At 41.0% G+C, this 27,582-nt stretch overlaps 1 protein-coding gene across 1 annotated transcript; it reads right to left on the minus strand.

Moving 5' to 3' along the window:
- Positions 1-19: 19 nt before the first annotated feature.
- Positions 20-27,352, minus strand: plekho2 (pleckstrin homology domain containing, family O member 2). Its single transcript, XM_078252917.1, has 7 exons — positions 26,976-27,352; positions 11,475-11,624; positions 10,727-10,849; positions 4,788-4,892; positions 4,537-4,635; positions 3,130-3,450; positions 20-2,851 (listed from the first exon to the last, which is right to left on the minus strand). The coding sequence occupies exons 1-7, from the start codon at positions 26,982-26,984 to the stop codon at positions 1,490-1,492; spliced, it is 2,169 nt and encodes a 722-aa protein (XP_078109043.1). The 5' UTR covers positions 26,985-27,352; the 3' UTR covers positions 20-1,489.
- Positions 27,353-27,582: the final 230 nt, after the last annotated feature.

The following is a 27,582-nucleotide window of genomic DNA, read 5'->3' on the forward strand; positions in this document are numbered from 1 at the left end:
GACACACAACGTAAACAAATAGTTTCCCTTTGTTTATTTGGCCAACAGCACATTTAACCAAAGAGTACAAAAAGTATATCTAATGTTAGAAAATATTCTTGCCTACTCTAAATGACATGACATAAAATAGTTTTAAACACTATATCACATCTTTTAACAAAGCATTGGACACAAAAAGGGGGAAATTCTTCAGAGTTCATGATTCGAATTGCGAGAAAAATCACTAACTACCCCTCATATAATCAAATGAATGTAAAGTTAAACTGTAAAAGAGGGGTTAGTGAGAGCCAAAGGGGCTGCTACAAGCTCTTTGTTCTGTGCTATGTACAATATGAGTATGAAAAACTTAACAACATTAATATCAAAACTGGAATCATTGTGGAGTAACAGTTTTTCATTTAGCTTTAATTACATGATTAGTCTGAAAAGATTCCTTTCAGGAAGCTCCTGTGCTAGGTCGGTACATCCTTCCTCATCAACACAAAACAGAACATGGCGTAGTAAAAGTTTAAGGTATGTAAAATATAAATTCCCTCATATAAACTGCCAGCAAAAACATAGTATCTAAAATATTTTTTTTTAAAAAGGGCCCTTGAATCCACAAAGAAGATTAAACTATTAAAACAGTTGGTATTAACACTTATGAGTACTTTTTTGCACGTTCTCATTGCATGTCTCGGCAGTACTGCTAAGTCATTATATTATTAATTCTCTTATTAACTTTCAAGTAATCCTTCTTAAAAATGTCCCAGTATTTCATATATAACAAGAAATAAACAATACACAGTAGAACATTAAGCATTACCTTCAGCTACAGAAATAATTGCACTTAGTTAATTATGAGCGAACAGTTGCATGTGCTGCATAACCTTAAAAAAAATACGAGATTTCTGTCATTCTGCCCAAGTCCATCATATGGCCGTTTGCTAAACCCTGACCCGTTATTATTGCTACACCTGTCAGGCTTTGATTTCAGTCAGAGGAAGACTTCTCATTTCTTGACGGCAACCGTTAATTTTGCCCGCCGTCGCAGGCAGATTATATCAGCTAGCTAAGCAGGCTATCGTTAGCTCAGCAAGTTGTTCGAAAACGCCGTCTCCGTTTAAACAGTATGAAACACTTTTTAAGCTATAGTGCGTAGTTTCTGTCGCCCCCATGAGCAATTCTAAGTAATGACAACATCACTGTCGGCGTGTCCACATGATACAAGCCTTCCGTGATCACGCACGCTCATTGATTTCATACGGACTCGTGGCTTCTACATGAATGGGACGCACTATTTTATTTTGAAATACGGGACAATTCCGTATTTTAAGGGACCGGTGGCAACCCTAACCGAATATCACGCAAACCGTACAGTATGAAAATCCAAAGCTTGACAGGCTTGCTGTGCCTATTTAAGGGTTGCTAAGCTATGATTGGACAATCACTGTTCAGGGGAGGGGTTTAGCGAATGGTCAATTCCAAGTCAACCTGCGATGACTGCCATTCACCAGCTCTTCCTGATGCTTGGGCTCTTTACAAGTTTCAGTTTATTGACTTCCCTCAGGACATGGTCGGCCGTCTTCAGCTTCTCCATGGCCCTGACCAGCAGATCCTCTGGCATGCCCTCGCCGCCACCTCCCCCCTGGGACTGGGACACTCTGCTCAGGAGCTCGCTCGTCTTTTCCATCTCCAGCGCCACTTCAGTCTCAAGTTCCATGACATCATCACGAGGAGCCCCGGCGTCTCCAGCCCTAGCTCTAGTATGCGGACTCGCCTGAATACACACTGGAGAATCAGACAGCAGATCTCCGATGGAGGCGGACCGGACCTTGATTGAGGGTTTGAGAGCAGGAGTGGGAGGCTGTGAGCGCCGATGGGGAAAGACCTTTGGTCTAACCTGAGGCTTGGCTCGGGTCTGTGTCAGCCTGAAACTAACAGGGATCTGAATGTTGCCCTTGCTGGCGTCAAACACATCCAGACCAGCTTGGCTTCCTCTCAACGTGGCCGTGGAAGCCACCAGCGTGTCTTCACTCCCGGAGCCTTCGCTGTCGGCGTCCGAGTGCTGACCGCTGTCTACAGACTTCTCCTCCGTCTTCTTTTTCTTCTCCCCGGGCAAGTGACAGAGCAGCGGACTCAGGCTGAGGCTGTCGTTGACCGGGTCATTCGAAGAGACAGCCATTAGCGGGACTTCCCTCTTGGGTGGTGCCTCCTCTGCTGGAGGAGAACTGGCTGAGGTACGTGAGGCTGTTTGCGGTAATGCAGCAGGGTCCTGTCCCTCGTTAGTCTGCGTTATAGTTGTGCTGTCGTCTGCGTGTTGCGTGTCGGGCTGAACAGCTTTCTCAGGCTTCTTCTTGTGGGTTAGAAGAGGACTGGGGCTCTTTCTGAGTGGCTCATTGTCGGATGCTTCGTTAATACCACTACTTATAGTTTCTTCTGATTCTTCTTCAGAAACCTGTCCTTGGGACCTGTCGCTGGGACTCTCAGGTTTATCATCTCTGACGCTGGGTAGAGCTTCTTTAGAAATAGACTGGTCTGCCTCATCTGTTTCCACAGCTGTTCCTGTCGCCTCCTCCTTATCGACGTCTTCCTTCTCCTCATTTTCTTCAGCCGTGCCTTGGACCTCTTGGTCTGGCTCTACAGCAGGATGGGAGGGTTTCTGCTCTTTGGATGGAGGGGTAGGAGGGTGGGAGTTTGGCCTGGTCTGTGGGGCCTCTGCGAGGTTGCCTATGGAGCTGCTGGAGCTGGGTTTGTTGGGAGGGGTTGGTGGTGGACCTGTCTTCTTCTCAGCTTTGGTCTCCTCTGGAGCTTCTTCAAAAGGCGAGGCACAGGGCTTTGCTTCTTTACATGGAGGCATAGGCCCCAGGACCTTAAAAAGCATGACATAATATGTTAAGGAACCATTTCATCCAAACAGAAAGACATACACAAATATTTCTGCACTGCATTGTAAGGGTTATTTTCAGGGTGTGATTTGCTGTGGGGGTTGCGTGGGATTTCCCCCTTTTCTGGTCTACATATCCCTGCCTCTGCTGAATTACCACCACGTTGTGCTATTTCATTTTGAGATTATTTTACACAACATTTACCCCCTCTTTTGTTTGTTTTTTTACAAATCGCACCCTGGTTATTTAGCATTTCACAGACCTTTTTCTCTGGGCCATCATCCTTATCCAGTTCCTCCTCAGGTGTTGAACTGGGCTTATCCTCTTTGGTAGGGGGCATGGGAGGTTTGATGACCTTTTTCTGGGTGCTGACTTCCGGCTCAGTGTGAGCTTCCTCTTCAGCACTTGCCCCTGACTGTTGCTCCGCAGCTTCACCGGTGTTGGACGGAGGAGTTGGGACTTTGAGTGCCTCTTTTGGGCTTTCAGTGCCATCAACACTGGCATGATGGGTCCCATTAGGCATTAAAGCATTATCAAGATCAAGATCCAAACGCAGGATACCATCAGATGACACATCAGCCACCTAGAGGAAAAAAAGATATCACACAGACGAGACATTTAATTAAATTAAAAGCCAATATACCAAGTGTGTTATGTTACACAAACATATGGGCTGGTTGCTAATAATAAAAAATTAAAAAATTAAAAAAAAAGGCTGGGAATTGTCATGTCGTACTCATACGGAGGAGGATTAGGGCCACATGTGAAACAATATTTGAGTTCTTTATGTTTAGAGTCAGAATTCTGAGATCATCTTCTCTTCTGAGATTCTTATTAGAAATAATCTTAGAATTCTGACTTTTATTCCTGACCAAATTATGAAGAAAAATAGAATTCTGACTTTAAACCTTAAAACTCAATTCATCAATTTCACGTGGCCCTAATCCTACATTTTTCTTTTTGAACAGAAATAGTTTCCATTCCCAGATTTGTTCCAATCATTTCAATGTTGCCGTTAAGCTGCTGTCAATGAAAGTCACCACTTCCTGCACAGATGTTTCACAATAAAAGTCTACCAGAAAGGGAAGTGATTATGAATGTCTTGACTTTGGTTGACAGTAGCTTAACAGCAGTCAAAAGACAAAGTAAAGCAAAGTAGAAGTGATGTAAATTAATTAGTGAATATGTGGAAATGTACATTATCCAGAAATGGTCAAGACATCAAGTAAACATGGAAGTGTGGAGTAGTAATCAAAAATATATTATTTTAAATACACTTAGTATACACAGACAGTAACAGTAATAACTGTTATTAGAATTTCTTGAGCGGTCTTGAGCTTTTAAATTCAGAACCAAAAGAAAATAATTTATGTGAGCTACTGTATAAAAATATCAATCTGGCACAAAATTATCAACAGGAATGGTTTGGTTTAGTCATTTAGCAGACGCTAACACATTCATACCTTCTGTGCGCGCGTGTGTGCGTGCATGCGTGAACCAAAAGGAAACAATCCAAACGAGAAGAACAAGAAACTCTGAGCTGCAGAGCTAACCACACAGTGTCTTCTTACACACACACACACACACACACACACACACACACACACACACACACACACACGAATGGCTTCTCACATTAACACACACACACACACACACACACACAAACCTCTTTCATGTGTATCCTGGTCGGTGGCCGCCGGTTACGGTTCCCTTTAGGCCTTGTCCGAGTAACATGCTCTAAATTACTGCTTTCATCCACCGTCACCTGTGAAAACATTAAACCCATTCATTCACTCTGCCACTGAATCCGTTTGAGCTTTTAATAGCTAAACGCGTGTACACAAACTCAGCGAGGATGTCACTGACTGAAAGAGGGAGACACTGATGATTCTGTGTGGCCATGACACAGATGTTTACCTCATCAAAGACTTTGTTCCTCGCTCGATTGATGCCGTCGATCAGAGCTTTAATCCAAGCCTCCTTCTCCTCTGCAGTCTGAGCTTGAAACTTCACATCATGGACCTGTCAGTCACATTTGTTTTTTAGTCAATTTACAGTATACATGTTTAACATGTTAAGAAAATACAAACACAAAGCAAAACTAATAAGCAATAAAAAAAAATTAAAAAAAAGGTGTATGAGAAAATCTTCAGAACAAAAACAATAAAAACAAAAGAATAACAAATGGGATCCTCAGCAACATAGGCAACAAATAAGCAACTCAAATAATAGCGTTCATGTTCTAAAGGGGTAGGAAGAAGTTGAGAACTTTTCCGGGTCCATATTTTAACTTGGTCGGCTTGAAGAAAGTCAACCCTTTAACGAAGAACAAAATAATCTGAACAGATCAACAAGACCATTAAACAGTCTACAAACAAGAAATAACCAAACAAAACAAATCACAGGTCTAGCTCTAGAGTTTTTTTTAGCTACGTAAAGCAGTGTCAGCTGTTTGGTTTGTGGAAGACTTAGGTGCAAGTATTTGACGGGGTGGTTTAGGGGTCCTCCCTCAAGAACATGTTAAGTTTTTATCACATCTGTGTCTAAAGCATTGGAAAAGCTAGAGCAGATAATAAATAACACTCAAAAAGCTTAAAGGTGCCGTAGGTAGGATTGCGAAGATCCAGGACTCAGCCAAAAAATGTGAACATCGACAACGTCTCAGTCCCTCCCCCCCTTTCCGCTAAAGCCCAAAACGGTCTCCTAAGCCCCTCCCCCCCACAAGGGAGAATGAATGCGTGTGCCTGAGCAGTGATTGACACGCAGTTAGACACCCCCCCCCCCTGGCCCTGATTGGTGCATCTGAACAGGGAGAACTACAGGCTGTAGGTGGAGCCAGAGGAGCTGGATTTATTTTTCAAATGACCTGCTTCATGTAGTTCTACTGGAACGTTGGGTCAGTTTCAGCAAATATGACGGGAAGTTAGTTTAATAAGTCTTACCTACTGCACCTTTAAATACAAAACTTGCTAAAGAAGTCCACTGAGGACCAACTACAATCATTAGATGTTTAATTTAGTTTTTCAATTCAATTACATTTTATTTATAGTATCAAATTGTCAGGGTTTTGGTATTTTGTTCCTTCTTATTGTGGTAGTCTTGTTTTTCTGTTATGTTCTGTTTCCTGTTTTATTTTGTAGTCTGTCTTGTCTCCCTTGTCTGGCTTACTTCCTGTCTTTGTTTGTTTCCCACCTTTTTGATTGTTCTGCCCCACCCTGATTTGTTCCACCTGTTGTATCACCTGTCCCTTGTTAGTGTTCATTACCTGGTGTATTTAGTTCCTGTTCTGTCTTTGTCTCTTGTTGGCTCATTGTACGTTCTGTTGCTTGTGATGTTTGCTGTGCGTTCTGTGTGTATTTGAGTTCCCTGTCGTGGATTTCCTAGCTCTATGGATTATTGCTTCCAGTAACTGTTTGCTTGTCCATTAATAAATCTCTGTAAACTGCATCTGGGTCCAAGCCTTGCCTACCTTGCGACAGATCCTGACACAAATCATAGCAAGAGTTATCTCGAGACACTTTACAGATAGAGTAGGTCTAGACCACACACTGTAATTTACAAAGCCCCAACTATTAGTGATTGCCTCAAGAGCAAGCATTAGCAGTAGCTATTGCGACAGTGGCGAGGAAAAACTCCCTTTTAGGAAGAAACCTCGGACAGACCCAGGCTCTTGGTAGGCGGTGTCTGACGGCGCCGGTTGGGGTTGTGATGAATGTTCATTTAGCTTAGGTGGTGCCCAAAACGTATTGGGTGCTGCACCTTATAATGGCAGGGAACCAACTGAAGCGGTCAGAATAGTCATCACAAAATAAGGTTGATGATCAAAGTTGTTTCCTTTCTCCAAACTCTTTTTCTTTTAAATCAGAAGAACTCATCCATCACCTCTTCAAACTTCTAACTTTTTCGGACTATCTTAACTATCTTAACTGTGGAAAAGCAGCCACAGGTTGGTTGGTTGGTTGGTTGGTTGTGAGACATGCTGCTGCTGGGCTGCTTTAATAAAACCGTTCCGCCACGCAGAGCCAGAGCTGCAGAGGGTTACCCCGGAGAAAGCAAGAGGCAGCCAAGTAGCTGTTCAGACCCCCCCCTCCCCGCCCACTTCATTCACACTGAACCAGCACTATAGACTACAAACTACCCACGGATTCAGGAACTCTGAGTTTCACAAATAGGAAATATTAAATTATGTTATTTCAACTCGCAAAACAATCTTGTGTAACATTTACCTTTTTTGTTTTTTACTTCCCTTTATACAGAAAATGACAAAGACAATGGATACCAAAACACTTAGGTTTAATCGCAGCTTTCATAAGGCTGCCAAAAAAAAGAAACGGGACCAACTCAGAAAAAGTAGAAATAGTAGCTCCATAGTAGGGCTGGCTTGAAGTAATCAATTCTCCAATTAAAATCTTTGTTTGAGTGATCTAATATTGATTAATAAAATCCCAACATTTAACATTTAATGACAATTCTTAATGTGAACATTAACCTGGTGCATTATTCATTTCTGTTTTAAATTCAACAAGCAATTTGCTGTATTTTAGCAGAATACCGAAAGCAGCAGAAAGGCAGAACTGAGAGCTTTTAGAGTGGAAATGTGGTTGCTTCTTTGAGCTGGACATCTGAATTTCCCTATGGGGATGTAAAAGTATTCTATTCTACTTTCATATCTGTTTATTTATCGCAAGTAATATTGTTATCACGTTATTCAGCAACGTTAACCCATATCGCATATTTTCCTCATATCTAGCAGCCTAAAACGCCAACAAATCAGTGAAGACAGCAGCATGTCCAGGCAAAGCTCAAGTCTAGAAGACGCTGTGTGTTGCAGACTCAGTCCCATCTGTGCACACTGGTGTCTGACTCACTGCTCGGCCCGGCCACTGCTCACACAGTGTGTTTGTGAAATCTATGTGTATCTCTCTCTCCATTTCACACACACACACACACACACACACACACACCCCTATCTAACCCCTCCCTCCCTTTTTGCACTATAGCAAAATCCCTACTTTTAGATTACATTTTGTAATGGTGGCACTATTTGCATATATAAGGTTATTGTACTTTCAGTTCTTGATGTTTATTGCACATCAGTCTTATAGAGGGAGGAGATGGAGAGATTTAGGTGCCTGTGGCTACTAAAGCCGGATTAACTTTTTTAACCAAAAAACTAATTTTTTTTTTTGGGTACCTTAGACAAAGTTGACCAAGCTGTGAAAGTAACAGTGACATATTATGACCTCAAAAAGTTGGCATGTTGGCAAACAGCTGCCTGCGTACACATCCAGCAGACGCAGAGCAACAGTAGCATTTGTCATGATTCTGGCCACCGGGCAAATAAATATTGTCATTCTTCATAATAATATACTCTTCTTTTTTTTCAACACTCAGTTGTAAAAAGAAATCCACATAATAAAAAATCCACACACTCCAACTCATCTCATGCCATTCAAGACCGCTGTGGTGGGCATAAATTACCTAGGAATAATGGTCACACGATCTATGTGCACACTGAAAGAACGGAACTGACGGCAGCAGTCAAACAAGATCTTCAAAAATGGAACCGTTTACCACTGTCTTTGGCGGGCAGAGTGCAAACAGTAAAAATGAATATCTTACCACGGTACCTTTTACCTTTTTCAATGCTTACCAATCTACCTCCCTCGATTATTTTTCAATCTTATTAACAGTATCATATCCACGTTCATTTGGGCAGGTAAACGGGCCAGAGCAAATAAATCCTTACTCCAGAGAAGCAGATCATTGGGTGGCCTGGGATTACCCAACCCTCCTTGGCTACTATTGGGCGGCCAACGCACAAAATTTTTTGCCAGTTGCTCCACGTCCCTCCAGGCGCTAGTATGTGGCACCGTCCCCCTTTCTCTTGCAAATTTCACATCCAACCCCATTGTAACTAATACATAAAAAATGTGGGCTCAAATCAGGAAACAGTTTGGATGGCTCTCCATTCCCCTAACTACACCTCTTTTTAACAATCACTTATTTGTTCCAGCCAAGATTGACTCGCGCTTTGTAGCTCTGGAAAAGAAAGGCCTGGGAGACTTGTACATAGACGGACGGTTTGCCAGTTTCAACCAACTACGCTCAACCTTTGGACTAGGTAATACAGACTTTTTTCACTTCTTTCAACTTCGTGACTTTGCACGAACCTACTCTCCTCAGTTCCCCCAAGCCCCACCCCTCAGCAGTATAGACTTAGTACTTCAGGCTAAATCTTTGCCTAAGGGCCATGTATCATTTATCTATAATCTCGTATCACCAACAAATGATTCTTGATCTGCAAATGAGAGCAGAGCCGACTGGGAAACCGAACTCCAGATGAGCATTTCGGATGCTCTATGGAAAAAAGCGTTGGAAGCTGTTAACTCCTCCTCTAGCTGTGCCAGACTCTCTGTTATCCAATTTAAAGTACTCTTTAGACTGCACTATAGCGAAGATAAACTCTTCAAACTTTATCCAGATGGGACTACTGAAGCTTGTGACAGATGCTCTCAGACGCCTCGCAATCTGACACACATGTTCTGGATATGCTCTAAATTGTCTAAATATTGGCAATCATTTTTTAAATCTATTTCTGACATTCTAGGTATATCTGTTAGTCCTTCGCCACAGATAGCTATTTTTGGGGTGCCTCCTGATGAACTTGTGACCACATCTTTGCAGAAAAATGTTATAGCTTTTGCCTCCTTAGATGTGACTTCCACGGGCAGCAGACAACCTATGTTACATCCTCTTATTTATTTTTATTACTATTATTATTATTATTATTATTTATTTTATTTATTTGTTTATTTATTTATTATTTTTCCACAAGTACGGACTGTTATCTAAAACCGATTGGAGTTCATTAACCTGTTGTTATTAAGATGTAAGGGTCTCTGGGGTGGGTGGGATAGAAAAATGAAAATGTGACTCTGTGGATGTATTGTTTACTGCAACTGTGAATCAATAAAATATATATATATATATATAAAAAAAAATTAAAAATCCACACACATTATTCAAACATCGAAGGCAGCTCTAAAAAGGTGAGTTTTGAGATGTGATTTGAACATGGACACGCTTCAGATAAACTGCCACAGGAATAGTCTATTTAGTCTAATTTGATACTATTAGTATCAAAAAGGGTAGATACATTTCTCCCAAAATTCCATGAAGTACTTTAGTCACACTCCAGCCACCTGTCTGATTCAGATCTCCTGGAGGCCATCAGCAAGTGTCTTGCTTTCTGTGCTCACACCTTAATCCTCCATTTGTTGAAGAAATGTACTTTAAACCTGACAGCTAAATAGGGCTGGGTATTGTTCAAATATTTCAACACTGCTACCAATACCGATACTTCGATACCGGTTCCTGAATGATACTTCTTTTCAATACCAATTTTATAAAATCCCTTTTAACAAAAAGAAATTACAACATTACACAACAATTCAACATTATGCTGAAAAATAAATAAAAAGATTTTTTTTTTTTTCAGCTCCTACTATGTGATCCCCGTCTCTGTGTAACGTAGAGTTTTTCCTGCGTGTAACATGTGTAACGTTAGACTGCCAATCACAGACATTATTAGATCTTGGTAGAAGCATGCTGCATGTTTATTGGCTCACTGAAGCTGATGAGATTTACTCCTTAGGTATTGAATGACGAGGCATTTTTCGATCCTCGATACTTTAGAGGTGCTTAAAAAGTATGGAAATCAGTACCCAGCCCTACAGCTAAAGCTATGGTATGTGAGCAAACGCACCAATTCTATTCAAATACTGCCTTATTTGATTGCTTACCGTAGCATGTACACAAAATTCAACTTTCTCCCAAAGCATCTCTTAGCTCACCTTATTTCCAGTCTTGGGTGATCGGACCAGAATCAGTCTGTGCTTCCTCTTAAAGGTGCTCTTTAGTTCATGGCATTTATCGTAGTTTTCCAGGTCAAGCCTCTCTAAGCAGTTCTGCAGGTCCTGCAACACAAATTCACCAGTAAATGATCTGCCAATTATGTCATTTCAGTTAGTATTTTAGCTTTTTATTCATATCAACAAATCAACATTCTTCTAACAACTCCTGCATTGTCCTTGTAAACTCAGCCTGATATAGTTGTATAGTCTGTTGGGCTGCGACTAACAATTACTTTCATAGTCGATTAATCTGTCGATTTAGTTTCTGGATGAATGGATTAGTTGTTTGGTCTATACAATGTCAGAAAATGGTGAAAAATGTGGATCAGTGTTTCCCAAAGCCCAAGATGACGTCCTCAAATGTCTTGTTCTGTCCACAGCTCACAGATATTCAGTTTACTAGAACATATTCACATTTAACATGCTGACATCAGAGAATTTAGACTTTTTTTTCATAAAAAAATGACTCAAACCGATTATCAAAATAGTTGGTGATACATGTAATAGTTGACAACTAATGGATTAATCTTTGCAGCTCTAATATTCTGAACAATGATGCGATTGTATTATACATATGTTTGGACTAGAGCCACCAGTAACATGACACGGTGCAGTAATATGATACAGTAGTGAAAGTACTTAGATAGATAACTTAGGGACATAACTTGTGGCAGAAATAGTAGTGTACCTCATTTTCATACACCACGATCTCTGTCTTCTCCACATGGATGTATCGGTCCTTATAGCTGGCCAGCAGCCTGCCGGGGGCCTTCTTCACCCAGCCGGCCTTACCCAGGAACTTTGGCTCTTTACTCTGGGCTGGGTCCTCTTTTGTACCCTGCAACGATAGAGGAAGGAAATCACACTCAAACACACACACCAGTGTACTGGCAGAGTGCAGACTGCTATTATCACTTTCAGTTTGTCATTGTTACTAAGTGGTATTGCAGAGTATACCTGTACTAGAAAAGGACTGAAGTATTGATTAAATAGTGAACTATACCAGGATATTGTAAAATCTGTATAATCCAAATTCATCAACAGCCATTATCTTTTAGTATTACGTCATTTAACACCCGTAGCACACAGACAAAATACTGAAGTCGTCAATGTACAGTAGCCCAGATGTGCCAATCCATTGTGATAAAACTGCTGCTTCTCTGGAAAGTCGACACACTTTGGGAAATAGAACAGCAGTGTAACCTGATACGTTGTTGTATTAACCTGTGAAGATGCCATCGATGTTCTTCTGTGCTCCATATTGACCCCACCTCCCCCGAAATGTATTTAGGAATATGCATCACCTGAGCACAATATAAACTTAGAGGTTGTACCAGAATAGGTTTACATGGTTTAATTTTCAAAAAACACCATATTTTTGTTGTACTGCACATTGCTGCAGCTCCTCTTTTCACCCTGTGTGTTGAGCTCTCTGTTTTAGCTACAGAGTGAGACATCTCACTTCTGTACCATCTTTGTTGGGAGTCGCACATGCGCAGTAGCTAGGTAAGGACTACTAGCCAGTCAGAAGCAGAGTATGAGGGCGTGCCACGCTAGCAGCTAGGCGAGCATTATAACGTGTGTTACAAAGTGACCACGTTTGTCTCTGAAGTAAAGGCTGGTCTACAATAGAGCTGTTTGGAGCAGTTTGTGAACAGTGTAAACCTATAACGCACACAAAAAGATATATAACACAATAAAGGAAAGGGAAAAAGCCCAAAAAAAGCCTAATATGAGCACTTTGAAATTGCCTACTAAAGCTGCCCATTTTGTTTATCCAGCCATGGGTCTTACATGGAAAACAATGGGTGTTTTATGCCACCGGCGTGTTGCACTGTACACTGACAGCAGTGACTTACTGGTGTAACATTTCTTGTTTGTTGCAGGACACAAATGATGTTACGGCTGAGTGAATATGCGTGCCACACAGTACTCTCAATAACTTATTAGTAAGACTTCAGCCAGCGGTGTAGTCTATGTGATACGCAGGTATACGCAGTATACCCACTAAGAAAGCTCCTGGATTTCCATATACCCACTTAAAAATTCTCAATGACACGCAACGACATACTGTACTTTCCATTATATTTATGACATATTTAGAATTGTCATCTGTGTTTTTTTTATTATCTTCGCATAGGCTAAATAAAGGTATTTCCACAGTAAATTGGTTGATAAAAGTGTATCAGAATGCAGGAAATTAAGTCTTTGACGCTCAAAATGTCCCTGGTGGAGGGCACCCAGACCCCCCAATATGATAAATAGCAAATGTCCCATTCTGGCCCATATATACATATACAGTACAGTATACCGACTGCAATACATCAGCTAGTATGTAATGACTTCTTCCTGTTTTGACACTCATGTGTTCAATTTATTTCCATAAAAGAATCAGCAAAATATTTACATCTTTAATATCAAATAATATCTATGCCCCTATGCTCTAGGGCAGTGTGACCAATCATATCCTACATTCTAAGCAGATGTTGCTCCTTATTTACGAAATACTGCTTGCAACCACTCCCTGTTCTATAACGTAAGACATGGTGATGTTCCTAAGAAGAAATGTGGCTCCGCCATCACGTTAAGTTCAGATTGAGGTTGTGCAGCGAGTTCCTCATACATTGGGTGCTTTTGCAAAACTAATTTGGTCTTAGCGAACGTGGGCTGAGGCCTGTTAAGAGCAGCAGCTCTCACTTTTTATCAGACGGTTTCATTTCTGCCCCCAGCGCCACCGACACATCTCACCACAGACTATTACACCTTTTGGGCAGTATTTGTTTTGAGCTTTGCTCTGCACATTAGCTTCCTACATGTTTGGTCCAATGACTATTTGTCCACAGATGGGTAGTGAGTGATAACATGTCACTTCTGTTAACAAAGCAGCCAGAAAAAGGGTAGTAGCAGGGCACTAAATAAAGAGCATAACAGCGCAGCTGCTAAGCAACACAAAACACACACTACTGTGAGGATTAATAATGAAACTGTGAGCAAAATGTAAGGGAACTCAAACACTTACTGTAATGGTACAGACTGGCGCCTGCTGTGTTCAGCAAGTGCATACTTATATAAAACAATGTCAGTGTGTTCTGGTAATGAAGGATGCAAAGAAAAATGTGGTTGCTAATTTTGAATGTATGTTTGAATTATTTGGAATTATCCAACCAACCAACTTCTACTTATGCTCATCATTATCATCACATATAGTCTACAGTACATCGATTCATATAACGTTCCACTTCCGTGATTGCTCCAGTGCCGCCGGATGTCCCTCATTTCGGACCGATGTCCGTCACCTTCCTCTTCCTTTGTGTTGGCGTTCTAAACTCTGGTGGATTTCTGAGGACTATGGTTAACTGCTCCTCAGATCTCTGCAGGGTAAATCCAGACAACTAGCTAGACTATCTGTCCAATCTGAGTTTTCTGTTGCACGATTAAAAAGCATCTTTTGAACTTAAACATGTTCCACCAAAACAAGTTCCTTCCCGGGGCTATTTTGTAGCGGCACTGTTGCTCCGTCCGGCGCTTAGCACCGCCTATGGCGATTGTGGTTGGTTTAAAGAAATGCCAATTAACCAGATCACGTTTTTCTCCCATCCCGGAATGCTGTGTGGACTAGCCGCATCCTCCTCCGCAGTGCTGTGTAGGAAGGTCTGGCAATGCAAGACTACATCAAATATGGCTGAATGTGAGACGTACATTTACACAAGCATGGATTGGTGTTTACTTCAGCAACCAGTTTAAGCTAATGTAGTTGCAAACGCCAAATGGAAGTGAAAGTGTTGATCATTTTCCCACTGAAACTTGGTCCCCATTGTAAGGTAACTGCTGTGAATCCAAGCAGACTACACCGGGGCTATCAACCTCTGTGAAATGTAGACTGTTTGCATATATATGTAGATAGATAGATTTGCGGAGTAAGCTCTGTGTGAACCCAGATACTCATTTTTTCATCCAGACAATATGCAGGTGTCTGCAAAATGCACAGCCTTTGTTTCTGTTGGAGGAACTTCCACACAGGATATCTTTTTTTCCTTTTTCTTTTTTGGGATTAGGTGGGAGGTCATTAAACTGTTTTTCCACTTTCACTGTAACTGCAAGTGTGTCTCAACTTGATAAACAGCTGTGCAGCTGCAAAGAAAGGAACGCCAAGCGTGGAGGAAAGACATGCCAGACCGAGAGCGAGAAGGGCAAAATAAATTAAAAAAAGTTAACTTTGTAAAACCACTTTATGGATAGTGCAACTAGGATAAGTTCATGACATAAAGACAAAGCAGCCAGCCTCACTGTGCGATCCAGAAAAGCACCCTCGGGCACAGAGTGACCTCTGACATGGGTGAACATGGAAAGAATTGATGGGACGAGGTGGAACTCATCAGATCAAACCCTTGCAACAGAGCAGAAGTGAGAGATTTCCATTACTCAGGGCTCAGCTGACTAATATGGCTCTGTTTCACATAGTAGGTCAAGGACTCCAATTTTGGACTAACACAGGAAGTCTGCTCTGCACCGAAACATACACCTAACCGACACTTTTACCCCAAACTGCCCACACATGCTTGTGCGATCTAAAAGCTGTCCTATCTGCTGTGTTGTGGGGGACATTGAAACGTCAACTGTTCTGTTATCTACCATTGTGCAGCTTGAAATAACATGCAGAGACAAGAGGTAATGCAGTTATAAAATGACATTAGGCCAAAGCTAAGGTATCTCATGCAAGCTGGGTCTTAAAAGAGAAAGAGAAAACAGAGCGCAGGGTTTCGGAGAAGAGGCACACCTTAGCAGACATGTGTTTCTGATGAAGTTTTAGGTCAGGGAGCATCTGGTATTCATTGATTTTCATGCTGACCGGCCCAGCTTGAAGTCACCACAAGCCTCACTGGAGCTCACGTTTTACCCCTCAATAACCGCTTACTGCTCGAGCTGGGAGAAGACAGTGGGGCTGGATACATGTTTTTTTTGCTAGTTTGCTGGTAATGAAACACAAGTTACTGGGTAATCACTGAGGTCACCACTTCCGTCTTACTGAAAGCTACACAGAAAAAAGACTAATTCAAAGATGCTCGACTCCATCGTGAGGATTAACTTCCTGTTTTGCGTCGTTGCTGCCAGTGTTGTCACTGCCAGATGTATTGCAATAAATGGCCGGGGTGTTCCACACATAACTGCAGAGTTCATGAAATTGTCCACGCCCTACTATCAGAAACAGATACAGGCCTACTCATTGTACAGGGCTGCATTGGGATTCCTAAGCACACAAGTACACAATGTACGCAACTCTCCTGCTTACTTATATGTTTATCAGTTCTACATATCACACCACAGACACAGGTGGTGTTTTAAGGCTTTAGGTAATCTAGCCCGTGACGGGAGACTTTGGCCAATCACAGGTCATTTCAGAGAGAGAGAGCATTCCTATTGGCTGTTCTGCCAATGCAGATGCTTGTGCACGTTCCCTCGCTAAGATTTCTGTTTACCGTAGCCAAAGGCTCAGGGCTGCAGCTAACTCAAGGCTAAACTATTAGATAAGAGACTTCATTGTCATCAATATATATACAGTGCATATATTGTAGGAACGAAACTGTGTAAAAAAGTAGTCCAGTTTATTGTCCAGGGAGCGGAGATAATACGTCTCCATAACAGCAGGCGGAGCTAATCTGTTTTAGTGCCCAAAAATGAAAACCGGCAGCTGATTGGACGAACGTGTCACGTGGGTCTGGTTTCTCCGGAAATTCAAAGACAGACTGTCATGGCGGCTTGTTCAGAATATGATCTCATATTGTACTAAAATAGTTCACTGAAACGTGTTTCTGAAAACATTTTAAGAGAGAAATAGGCCGTGCAGTTGCTGAATCTGTCTTCATTTCAGATCGACAAAGGTCAGTTTAAAAGATTTTCGTCAGACTTTGAGATAGTCACGCTCACTCCGCTACCCGTTTCCAGGTCAGCACTCTAAAGAATCAGATGGGTCATTTGAGTCCGACTACCAGGCAGTGCCCGCCCTGCCGATTACACATGTCAAATCGGCCAAAATAAAGGACGACGGCCCCCCTGGACGGACGACGGCACGGAACACACCGAACAGACTCGAGTCACTGACCTCGCCAGACTGTCCAACGGCCGATTTTTGGCTCTGTGTGTCCGGGCCTTAAGGGAAAAGTCAAAGTCGGAAACTCACCCCCTGAACTCCGAGTTGGGAAGTCGGACAACCTCGCAGAACCCCAAGCTCAAAATCCAACACGGCTGCTCTGTGCATCAACAGCAGTGAAAGCTGTAGTAATATACAGTTTATTAGCACATCTGTCTTATTTAAATTATTAAATCAGTCGTACACACAGTCCTGTCCAACTTCTATCTGTGGACATGTTGTTACGCTGTTTGTATGCACAAAAAGCAGCGTAATGCGTTGTTATCAACTGGTATTGCTAACAATGGCTAACCTGGCTAGAGCTAACCCCACAATGAAAAATCAGACTTTTAGTGCTAGTAAATGGAACAGTTTGAAGCCTGTATATGCCCGCGCTCGTCTGATGGGAGGGGCTGGACAGAGCGGGGGAGGGAGAGCTGCAGGAAGAGCTCTCACTCTACTTCAAATGTTGCCGTCTTTTCAAATTCTACCTCCTGCAGCTTTTAAAAGACACCCCAATGCTTCCTTCACTTATGGTGGAGACTAGATAAACTTTCTAATTGTATCTTTTTAACCAAATCCTAAATGGTACTTTACTGGCAAAACTGGACCAGACTACACTCCTTGGACTCATCTTGACCAACAGAGCTCAGTAGAAAAAATGTCATTGGGGCGCCTGGATAGCTCACCTGGTAGAGCCCATGTACACAGGCTCAGTCCTCGCCGCAGTGGCTGCACGTTCAATTCCGAGCTGCGGCCCTTTGCTGCATGTCATTCACCCTTTCTCTCCCCTTTGATGTCTAAGCTCTCCTATCAAATAAAGGCCTAAAATGCCACAACAATTGTGTGAAAGGGTTCACATTATAGGCCAAAAAAGTAACCTCATGTGATGGTGGTGCAAAAGGTTAGCAGTGGTGTTTCTCTGTTTTTTTTTGTTTGTTTTTTTTTTACAGATTGATTACTCAAACAGGGAGGAAATCTATTTTTTATAATGTTGTTATGGGTGTTACACGTAACACCCACGTTCTTCCTCTCACAAGAAAAGTCTAACATAGCCTGTTGACACTGAACACAAACGGTATCATATATAGATAGATAGATAGATAGATAGACTAGAAATGCCTTTATTCGGGACTCACATATGTGAATAATGTGAAACTAACTACACTCTCTACAAAACAAAATGTCTACTATCATGCACTATCAGCAACGGTCCAAAGATATTCAGTTTATTATTATAAAACATTAGGAGTAGCAAATCCTCACAATGGAGATGCTGGAACCTGAGAATATGTGGCACTTCTTACTTTAGATACAATTAGACTGTCCAAAATTGTTTCCAATTCTATTTTATGTTGATCAATTAATTGACCAAATTTGTTTCAGCTCTATTTTCTAGAAGAAGCAGCCTTGTAAACAGACTGTGAAATGAATGCAACTCACCCAAAGAAGACGGACAAAGCAAGAGGCCACCATCACCATGACTCACTTCCTGTGTTATGCTTTGGTAACCAAATTCTTTTGGAATGTCACTGCCCAACAAAGTAGAATATTAAAGAATGTCCTTGATAAGACAAAATAGTTTAAATAGCATGCACAAATGCTTCCTCCCACATATGGTGACATATTTTATAAAAAAAAAGGCTAAAACTGACAAGACTAATGAAGCAGAGTGTCAGTCATGGCATCAGCTGTTTGTTCAATCACCAGCTGTGTAGCTGTCAGCTGACTAGTCATGTCCAATTAGGGCTGGGCAATATATCAATATTGTATCGATATTGATATATGAGGCTAGATGTCGTCTTAGATTTTGGATATCGTAATATCCTGATAAGTGTTGTCTTTTCCTGGTTTTAAAGGCTGCATTACAGTAGAGTGCTGTCATTTTCTGAAAACACCAGACTGTTCTAGCTGTTCTATTATCTGTATTATTTGCGTTTACCCACATAGTTATTATATCAAAAATCTCATTGTGTGCATATTTTGTGAAAGCACCAACCCTACAATATCGCCACAATATCGACATCGAGGTATTTGGTCAAAAATATCGGGATATTTGATTTTCTCCATATCGCCCAGCTCTATATCCAATCATATCCAAAGTGCAGTTGCTATAGAGCTTGACACTTCTCACTATTACTCCACCCCCCAACCTCCACATTATGTGCTGTATTTATCGTATTGTTGTTTTAACTAAGTTTTTATGGGTTAGTTTGTTAAGGTCGTATATGTTGTTTGAGAGCTCCCTGAAAAACAAAGCATTTTCTGCCAAATTTCTCTATATAACCATTTTCTATAAATGGTCTCTGACTGAATATTGGTGTTGTCTTCTTCCCCGTTAAGTCCCGTTCTAAAATCAGGGTATCTGCATGTTTTACCAAGTCAAATATAAGACTTTTTAAGACCTTTATAAATTAAATGTAAGACCTATAGCACGACATAAAAGTACAACTAAATGCAGAGTCACAAATGTACTCGCAATTAAATAAACATATTCAAATTGAATAAAAGCGACATGGAGTATATAATAATCTGTACATATACAGCAAATTATATGTGGATGAGCGAAAGAGAGAACACCAAGGAATAAATAAAAACATTTCAATGAGCATTAGAGGTAGCGTTACATGGACGTAGGAAAATTAAGACCTGTTTAAAATGATTTAAGACCTAGAACAGGCCTGATTTTGAAATTTTAGACTTTTTTTAGACTTTTAAAGACACTGCAAATACCCTGAAAATGTTATTTTAATGGCTCCTGGATAGTTAAAGTTAATAAATTAAAAAGTGCGCTACTTTGCCTCTGCTCCAGCTCTGTGTCTGTCCCTCTGCTTCAGTTTCACTCACCACTGAGTCTGACTTAAAGTCCCACCCACAACACTATCTGACTCTCTTTTACTGGGTATTATGTTGAACATTTCTAATTTGTTAAATAATTGCTTAAAGCATTTAAACAAAGTTTTGTGTTGGAGTTTGTAACGTTGCCTGATGCACCAGATGGTTTGTTACACCGAGCTGTAACACAGGTTATTGGATAAACCGGCTGTCTATTGTACTCTTAGCCAAGCCAGTCGGGAGAAGAGCGACCTTCAGTGCCATTCTTGGCTCCTCTCAATGAAGAAACCTCTTTAGGAGCCGCCATTGTTATTTTGAACGAACAGTCGCCCAGCACACACACACACACCCCTGAACCACGACCGTAGCTACTCACAGGATACTAATTGGTCCAAACCACAGTGCTTTGGACACAAACTCATTACGTGAAGCCTGACCAGAAGGGGTTTTCGTGTGATTTTGTGATCCAGCAATTCTCGCGTGATCTCGTGATATCGGGAGAATCTAGCTGCCGTGCAAGGTAACCAAAATATGGCACCATAGTTGAAAAACAAGCAATTCAGCAACATCACTTTGGGCTCTGGGACGTTTAATGACTTTTTGACAATTTTATAGACAATTAATAAAGTGATTAATCAAGTTACCAATTGGCAGCTTAATCAATAATGTCAACAATCGTCAGTTGTAGTCCTAATTATGTTTCTAAACAGCACAATCTTTAAAGGGTAACTGCCGTGTTTTCCAAACCTGGACCTTATTTCCCTATGTTTTTGTGTCCAAGTGACTGATGGGAACAACAATCTTTGACATTGGTCCGGAATTAAGTAAGATCACTGCAGTCAGCAGTTAGTTAGTTAATAGGGCAATTGTGCAGCATGTGTTTACGTTCACAAAAGTGCTCGTTTTGCCACTGGCAGGCTCAAGTGTCTGACAACATTATGGAAAGGATTTTTAAGGAGGTCGACCTTTATGTTAAAAAATAAGATCCTTTTTTTAAACATAAAAACATCCACGAAATTGCGTTCGCTAAAGCCACCAGACTCCATGTAAATAAACAGTAATTTTAGCATCGTAAAATACACTTCATTCAAAGTCAATAGAAACTAAATAAAACTATGAAAAGCCGCTTTTGGTCGTCTTTCCATTTTTCCAACCATCACAACTCTAGTTTTGGTTGAAATAAACACACAGCTTACCGATTTACATGTGGAAATATGTTGGCTATATGCACGCTAAAAGTATTGTTTCTTTAAATGGAGTCTGGTGGGTTTAGCGCTAGCGACTTCACAGCTGTTTCTGGTTAAACTGAATCTAACCTCTCTCTGTAGGGATCCTTTCCATAATGTTGTCAGACACTTAGAATAATAATCTAAGACTTTTAGTGGACCAAACTGACGCTGAACATTTGCCCCATAGGATTACATTGCAGCCTGGTCTGTGGCTGCCGGTTACAGCGTTCACACCTAATACTGGACCAATGTTAAAGATTGTTGTTCTTATCAATCACTTACACACAAAAACATAGGGAAATAGGGTCCAGGTTGAAACCTTTAACTTACACTCTTAGTCTTCGGTGCACATAATCTGACGCTCAGTGATTTTGCTTCTTACTGAAATGTACTGTGGAGTTGTAGTTATGTACACAGGCTTGTACTGTTTGTACTGATGTTTCAGCCGGAATTCCATGCCCATCCTAGCTGTCAGTCACCTTGCATTGTCTAAGTAGAAAAAAGAACAGGACTTTTACTTCCAGAACCCTGAAGTAAGTCCTCCCGCGGTGCAACTCTATATGTGTGTAGGACGCAGATGGACAGAGACGGTGACTGATATTATGAAGAATAAATAAGAAGACATTTCAAAGTATCAAAGAGGCGAACAACAGCATTACTTCCCTATTTTTCTGCAATCCTAAATTAACCCGTTTTGCAGTAAGTAGAAGTGAACTGAATGTCTTCCAAAAGAGCATTTTCCACTTACTTTCAATCTTGTGAGTACTTTTTTATCACATATTTAAGAACACACACATGCATTCACTATTGAGGACTCTTTCTTTTCCATAAAAGCACTTTCCCAGAAATTGTCAGCGGTGCCCCGGCAAGACGATGCGCGCACACACACACACACACACAGCCATTGTGTAGCAGAGGCCTGGATAGCAGGATGATTATGAGAGAGGGTTAATTGTTTTCTGCCTGACACATAATGTGCCAGTCTGTTTCCTCTTTGCTGAATGGGTCAGGCAAACACGTCACACTATGCACTCTGGGTCAGTGGGATGGCGAGAAAAGGATGACTCAGAGCTGAGACACAGAGAGTCCACCAGTGGTTTTGAGGGTTGAAAGATAAGGAAGATAAAGCCGAATGTGAAGTAGAGAGGAGGGGAACGGGTAAGTAAAGGGAACGGAGCCAAACAGCTGTCAATGGACAGCGAGCCAAGTAGCGAGTGATCATGGCAACAATCTTTCCAGTCATAAACACCAAGCACTAGTTTCAGTTCAGCTTTAGAGTAGGGCTGCACCATATAGGGAAAATATCTAATTGTGATTATTTTGACTGATACTGCGATTGCGATATAATTAACGATTGGAGGGAATGATCATTTTTGAAACATTATTCTCATTTTCATTGAAAAATATTAAAATCCCAAAAATTAACAAAAGGTTATAGTGTGATTCTTGGGAGGATCTGTACCAAACAAGGATTTTTTTCTTAATTCAGAATGGTTTGACACATATTTTGCCTTTATTAAATATTGCGCCCCCCTGCGATTTGGATATTGTACTAGTCCATTTTGCGATTTCAATTTCGATTAATTGCACAGCCCTACTTGAGATATGAGAGTACAACATCTAGGGCTGCCCCCCATGAGTCGATTAGTCGACTAATCGGTTGTTTTGGTCTTAGTCGACTAAGATTTCTCTAGTCCATTAGTCATTTTAATGCTTTTTTTCCAAACTGAATGATTTTTTTACAAGAAACGTATGAGCACATCTCTGGTAAACACGAGATTTAAAGTGGTGCTTCTGCATGATCCTTTGTGGAGAAACTTTAGTTTTACAGATCAACGAATCAATTAGTCGACAAAATCATAAGAGTGTTAGTCGACTAAGACTTTCTTTTTTTGGCGGGGGCTTTTCCCTTTATTTGATAGTGACAGTCCGCATCCAGGACATGGTCAAACCCTATACCCCAACCCGCCCACTCCGCTCTGCATCAGCCAACCTGCTTGCTGCCCCCTCACAGCGAGGGACAACTTATCACTCAACGGAATCCCGACTGTTTGCTGTCCTGGCTCCTAAATGGTGGAATGAGCTCCCCATTGACATCAGGACGGCCGAAAGCCTACGCATCTTCTGCCGAAGGCTAAAGGCACATCTCTTCCAACTGTACCTCGGATAAAAAATGTTTTTGTAGTTTTGCTTAGCTTATTGTTTTTTTATAAGTCTTACCTACTGCACCCTTAAAGCTAATGTAATTGCACTTACTACTTGTTGTCTGGAGTTTGCACCTTCAGGGATGAAAGCACTTAATTGGAAGTCACTTTGGATAAAAGTGTCAGCTAAATGACATGTAATGACAGTGGATAGAGAAAGAGGGGATGACACGCAGCAAAGGGCCGCAGGTTAGATTCAAACCCGGGCCCTAACAATATCCAAACAACAATATAGAAAATACAGACTATACACCACATATTGAGCACATTTTTCTATTTTCAAAAGAGGTTGAAATCTTCTTTTGGGCAGGCAGCTTGCTACACTGGATCACATCACACTACTGTATGACATGCTAACATTAGCCATGTCTCCAGCCACACGTTTTTTATGCAAATTAAGTAACATCGAATGAAAAATGCCTAATGGAAACGTAATTTTTTTGGGCATTTCTGCCTTTAATTGATAGGACAGCTAGACATAAGAGGTGAAAGATATGCAGGAATTTGTCACAGGTCCGACTCGAACCCTAGACCTTCTGCGTCGAGGCATACACCTCTATATATGTGCGCCTGCTCTACCAACTGAGCCAACCTGGCCACTGGAAATGTTATTTGCCGAATAATTAATGAATTGTGATTATGTTTTAGGCTTTTTTATGGTTGCAACCCGCCATAAAACGACGTTTTAGGTCATTTCCGCTTTCTTTGCAGACATGGCGGGTGTCAACAAAGACAGATATAAGTAGACAAAAGTGGAAACAAGACTTTTTCTGTTTAATTCCCGAACAAAATATAACGGCTATTTTAGAAAGCAAAAGTCGTTGTAGTCTGGCATTTACGTGCATCATCATTGCGATGTTTTGATAGCGTCGTTGTCTTATTATAGCCTGATATGTTGCTATCAGCTGGCACATAAGCACTATTACAACTTGTGCAATGTTAATCAGTTGTAGGTAGATGGCGCGATCCACTTTGGCTAGCAAACTTTGTTCGCAAATGCAGAAATGAATGGAAACACCTTAAAATGTCTCAAATCTATTCCATGTACCAATTAGATCTCAAAACAGCGCGTGACGTCATCACGCACAGGTTTTTATTCGCTTTAAAGCCGCTGAATGGAAACACACTTTTACCGGCTTTAATGGCTTCAAATAATTTGATTGACAAGTCGATGGAAACACAGCTATTGATGCAGTCTTCTTTCAACAGGCCCACGCAGGGGGTGCTTAGGTACCGTTAGCCATTTAAGACCTCTGTCCCTTTACATCGCCTGCCTACAGACTGCCAGTCTGCTGGAATGGAAGCGTTTTCATGTGTACCATAACAATTATTGCACCAATCAAATTCCAGCACCGACATCCTCTGTAGGAACCAAATGTATTCACTGCAGAATAAATAAACTCTTATTTCCTCTTTTCATTTCTTTTTTTTTTTTAGCAGAAACTTTTTCATTTCCAACTAAGCCCTAAATAAGGGTATCACTAAACTAGCACTTCCTCATAGCTGAAGAATAAAATCAGTTTTATGTCTGTGGTACATTCAGCAATATAAATTGCATGTTGGGTCTCATTTGTAGTCCTAATACAGCGAAATTATATTTGGACTAGCGAAAGAAAGAACTACAACGCCACGAAACAAAAAAAAAAGAATTATTAGAGGTATAGCGTTACATGAACGTAGGAAAATTAAGACCTGTTTAAAATGATTTCAGACCTAGAACACAGTACTTCAGCGAATGTAAGACTTTTTAAGGCCTACAAATCTGATTTTGAAATTTTAGACTTTTTTAAGACCTCTTAAGACCCCTCGGAAACCCTGATTTTAATTGCAGTGTGACTTCACAGCACTACTCCCCAATAATACATCTAGCCTCACAGACTCCATTTAGCAGTGTTGAATGCTGACATACGCTGACATGTTCTACTGGGTCCTTTTCAGGCAGTTTAAGTCCTACTGGCCTTTGGGAATCCCCAGTCACACTGGACGTCATATTCTTACATCACAAAATGTCCATACATTATGCTGAGGTTTAAAGTAAATGATTAAATCTGTCTTATTTAACAATATATCAAACATACTGCCATATAATACACTTTAATCATGTCATTTGCCATTCTGACAATATCATCCAAACCACAAAACACATCCTGAACTGATACATGCAAAAAGTAATAATGAAGGATGCAACCTTTGGAACTAAGTCATCGATCACACCTCCAGCCCGATGATGCTGACCTAGAGGTTCTGCTGTTCCTGTCTGAACCACTTACAAATCTAGAAATATGACTGGTGTATTTCCTGGTATAAACTATTTAAACATATGTTCTATGGTATGTGTAGCTTAAACTCTACTTAGCCTTCAGTTGACTTCAACACTTCATTTTGATTAATTCACAGTTATAATTCTCACTGTGTACACTACATGCCAACACACTTTGATTATGGTGGAAGATGCATGTGAGAATGGGGAGAATGTAGGCCTATATATAGGTTAAATGTGGGTTGTAGCGGTTTCATGGGTTATAGCCTTTTACAGTCTGGACTGGAGAGTGATTCTACGAAAGTAGGCAAGTAAAAGATAAAGAAAAGCTGCATTTAATTATCAGAGATATGGATGGAGGAGTGCAGGCAGCTAAATTTTTATCAGTGTTGCAAACAAAGGGCGGAGTCCAGCATGCTTGAAAATGTTTGCAACAAGTTCCCTGCATACTGTAGGTGACATACTAGTATGTCTCTACTTGACTTCCTTTTTCTAAAAAGTTGGCTTCCTCAAAATACCAAATTGCCATTGAGGTATGCAGTTTAAGAAACTGTTGCATTAACGTAGGTTATGTACAATGTGTGTATGTTTAAGAATCAGATGCCACAAATTAAACTGCAAAATCTCGTTACAATAGTCTTGTTTCGAGTGTTAGTTTACTGTTCTCTTACCCTGTTGACAACGGCACGCCAAGCATCGTTCATAAACATGGCAAATCACAATTGACTTGGTTATTATAAACACAGGAAACGTTACTAAACCTTAGTTAACACTTTTTCTGACCGATTTGCCTATCGTAGCGGATTCGGCATAGGTAAAATCCATTAGGTATATTTCATTTGTGAAATGTCAAACTTTAGAAATGTTATTCTCCAAATCCTCCTCTGACGAAATCAACCGTGAAGCGTGTGTAACCAAATACTAAATGTTGAAATGCAATTCACGTATGTGCTAAATGGGGATTGTAATAATGCCGAATTTACGAAAGGACACATCTGACTCAGACAACGTCTGAATTTCTGTTTTAAATGTTATGTTTACATCCACACGTAGCGCTAATATAACATTGGATATTTTTTGAACAGAGTACGCCGCTCTCTACAGTTGTCGCTAAAGTTTCTTGTGGACTCTGTCCAAGAAGTTGATGAAACACATTGACAGGTGGGCAGGTGCAATTTGTGCCAAATAATGTAGACTTTAGAATGACTGCAGCAGACAGTCTGATATCGCCATACACTCTCAAACTAACTTCTTTCTCTAACTACTAGCCTATTACACGTATCACGAAAATAGAGGTTCGAATTCGCACTGCCACCTATTCTATGGGCCCTAACTTTGCTCTAATAACATGGTCGCGCCCTTGCCGAGTAACGTTATTTTGCTCCCTAGGTTTATTACATCACATAGTGAATGCCTACTGAAGAGTTCACTCTCATTAAACTATCTCAAAACTACTGCCATACATTGCAAAGACGGCATAAACTGCTACAAAAAGCGAAGCAGCATACACGGTGGGACTGAAGTGACTACTCACATCTTCCATGATAAAGGACCAAAATCCGTTATGTGAGTGTAGACTAGCCTAAAATCCCTCGACGTCGCCCTTATCCTCGCCAGAAACTGTTTACTTCTCCCCTGTTGGTCGGCAGCTGTAACATTCCCAACAGCCCATGTAGTAAATGAAGAAAATAAGGAACCGTGCACTTTATAAAGTGACTGACATAAAGAGGTCGTCTCCTTTTTCCTCTTCTACTTCAGAGCAACAAAAAAAGTTCGAAGAAAAAAGTTTAGTTTCCGGTTGAAGTCCCTTTACACTCTTGAATCGAAGTATGTCAAGGAGGAGCAACACGACCAGCAGCGCTTGTGCATCATCTGAGGCATCCTAATTAAAACTCAGCACCCGAGCTGAGCGGTAAGTTAGTTTAACCGCGATGTGCATTGCATCAAGCCGTTGCATTTCTCAGCGTAATGGTCTGATCTAGCAGCTGAAAAAAGAAACAGGCTACAAACAGCTGCTGCTGCACTCAGCATCCTCTGACATTCATAGAAAGCAGTCCTTTCATCAAAAACCTACTTTGGGGAAAACCATTTCCATAGTTCACCAAACTTCATTGTTCAGGGTTGTTATTTGACTAGATGCT

This window comes from Sander vitreus, chromosome 1, assembly GCF_031162955.1.
Source record: "Sander vitreus isolate 19-12246 chromosome 1, sanVit1, whole genome shotgun sequence".
NCBI classification, from domain to species: domain Eukaryota; kingdom Metazoa; phylum Chordata; class Actinopteri; order Perciformes; family Percidae; genus Sander; species Sander vitreus.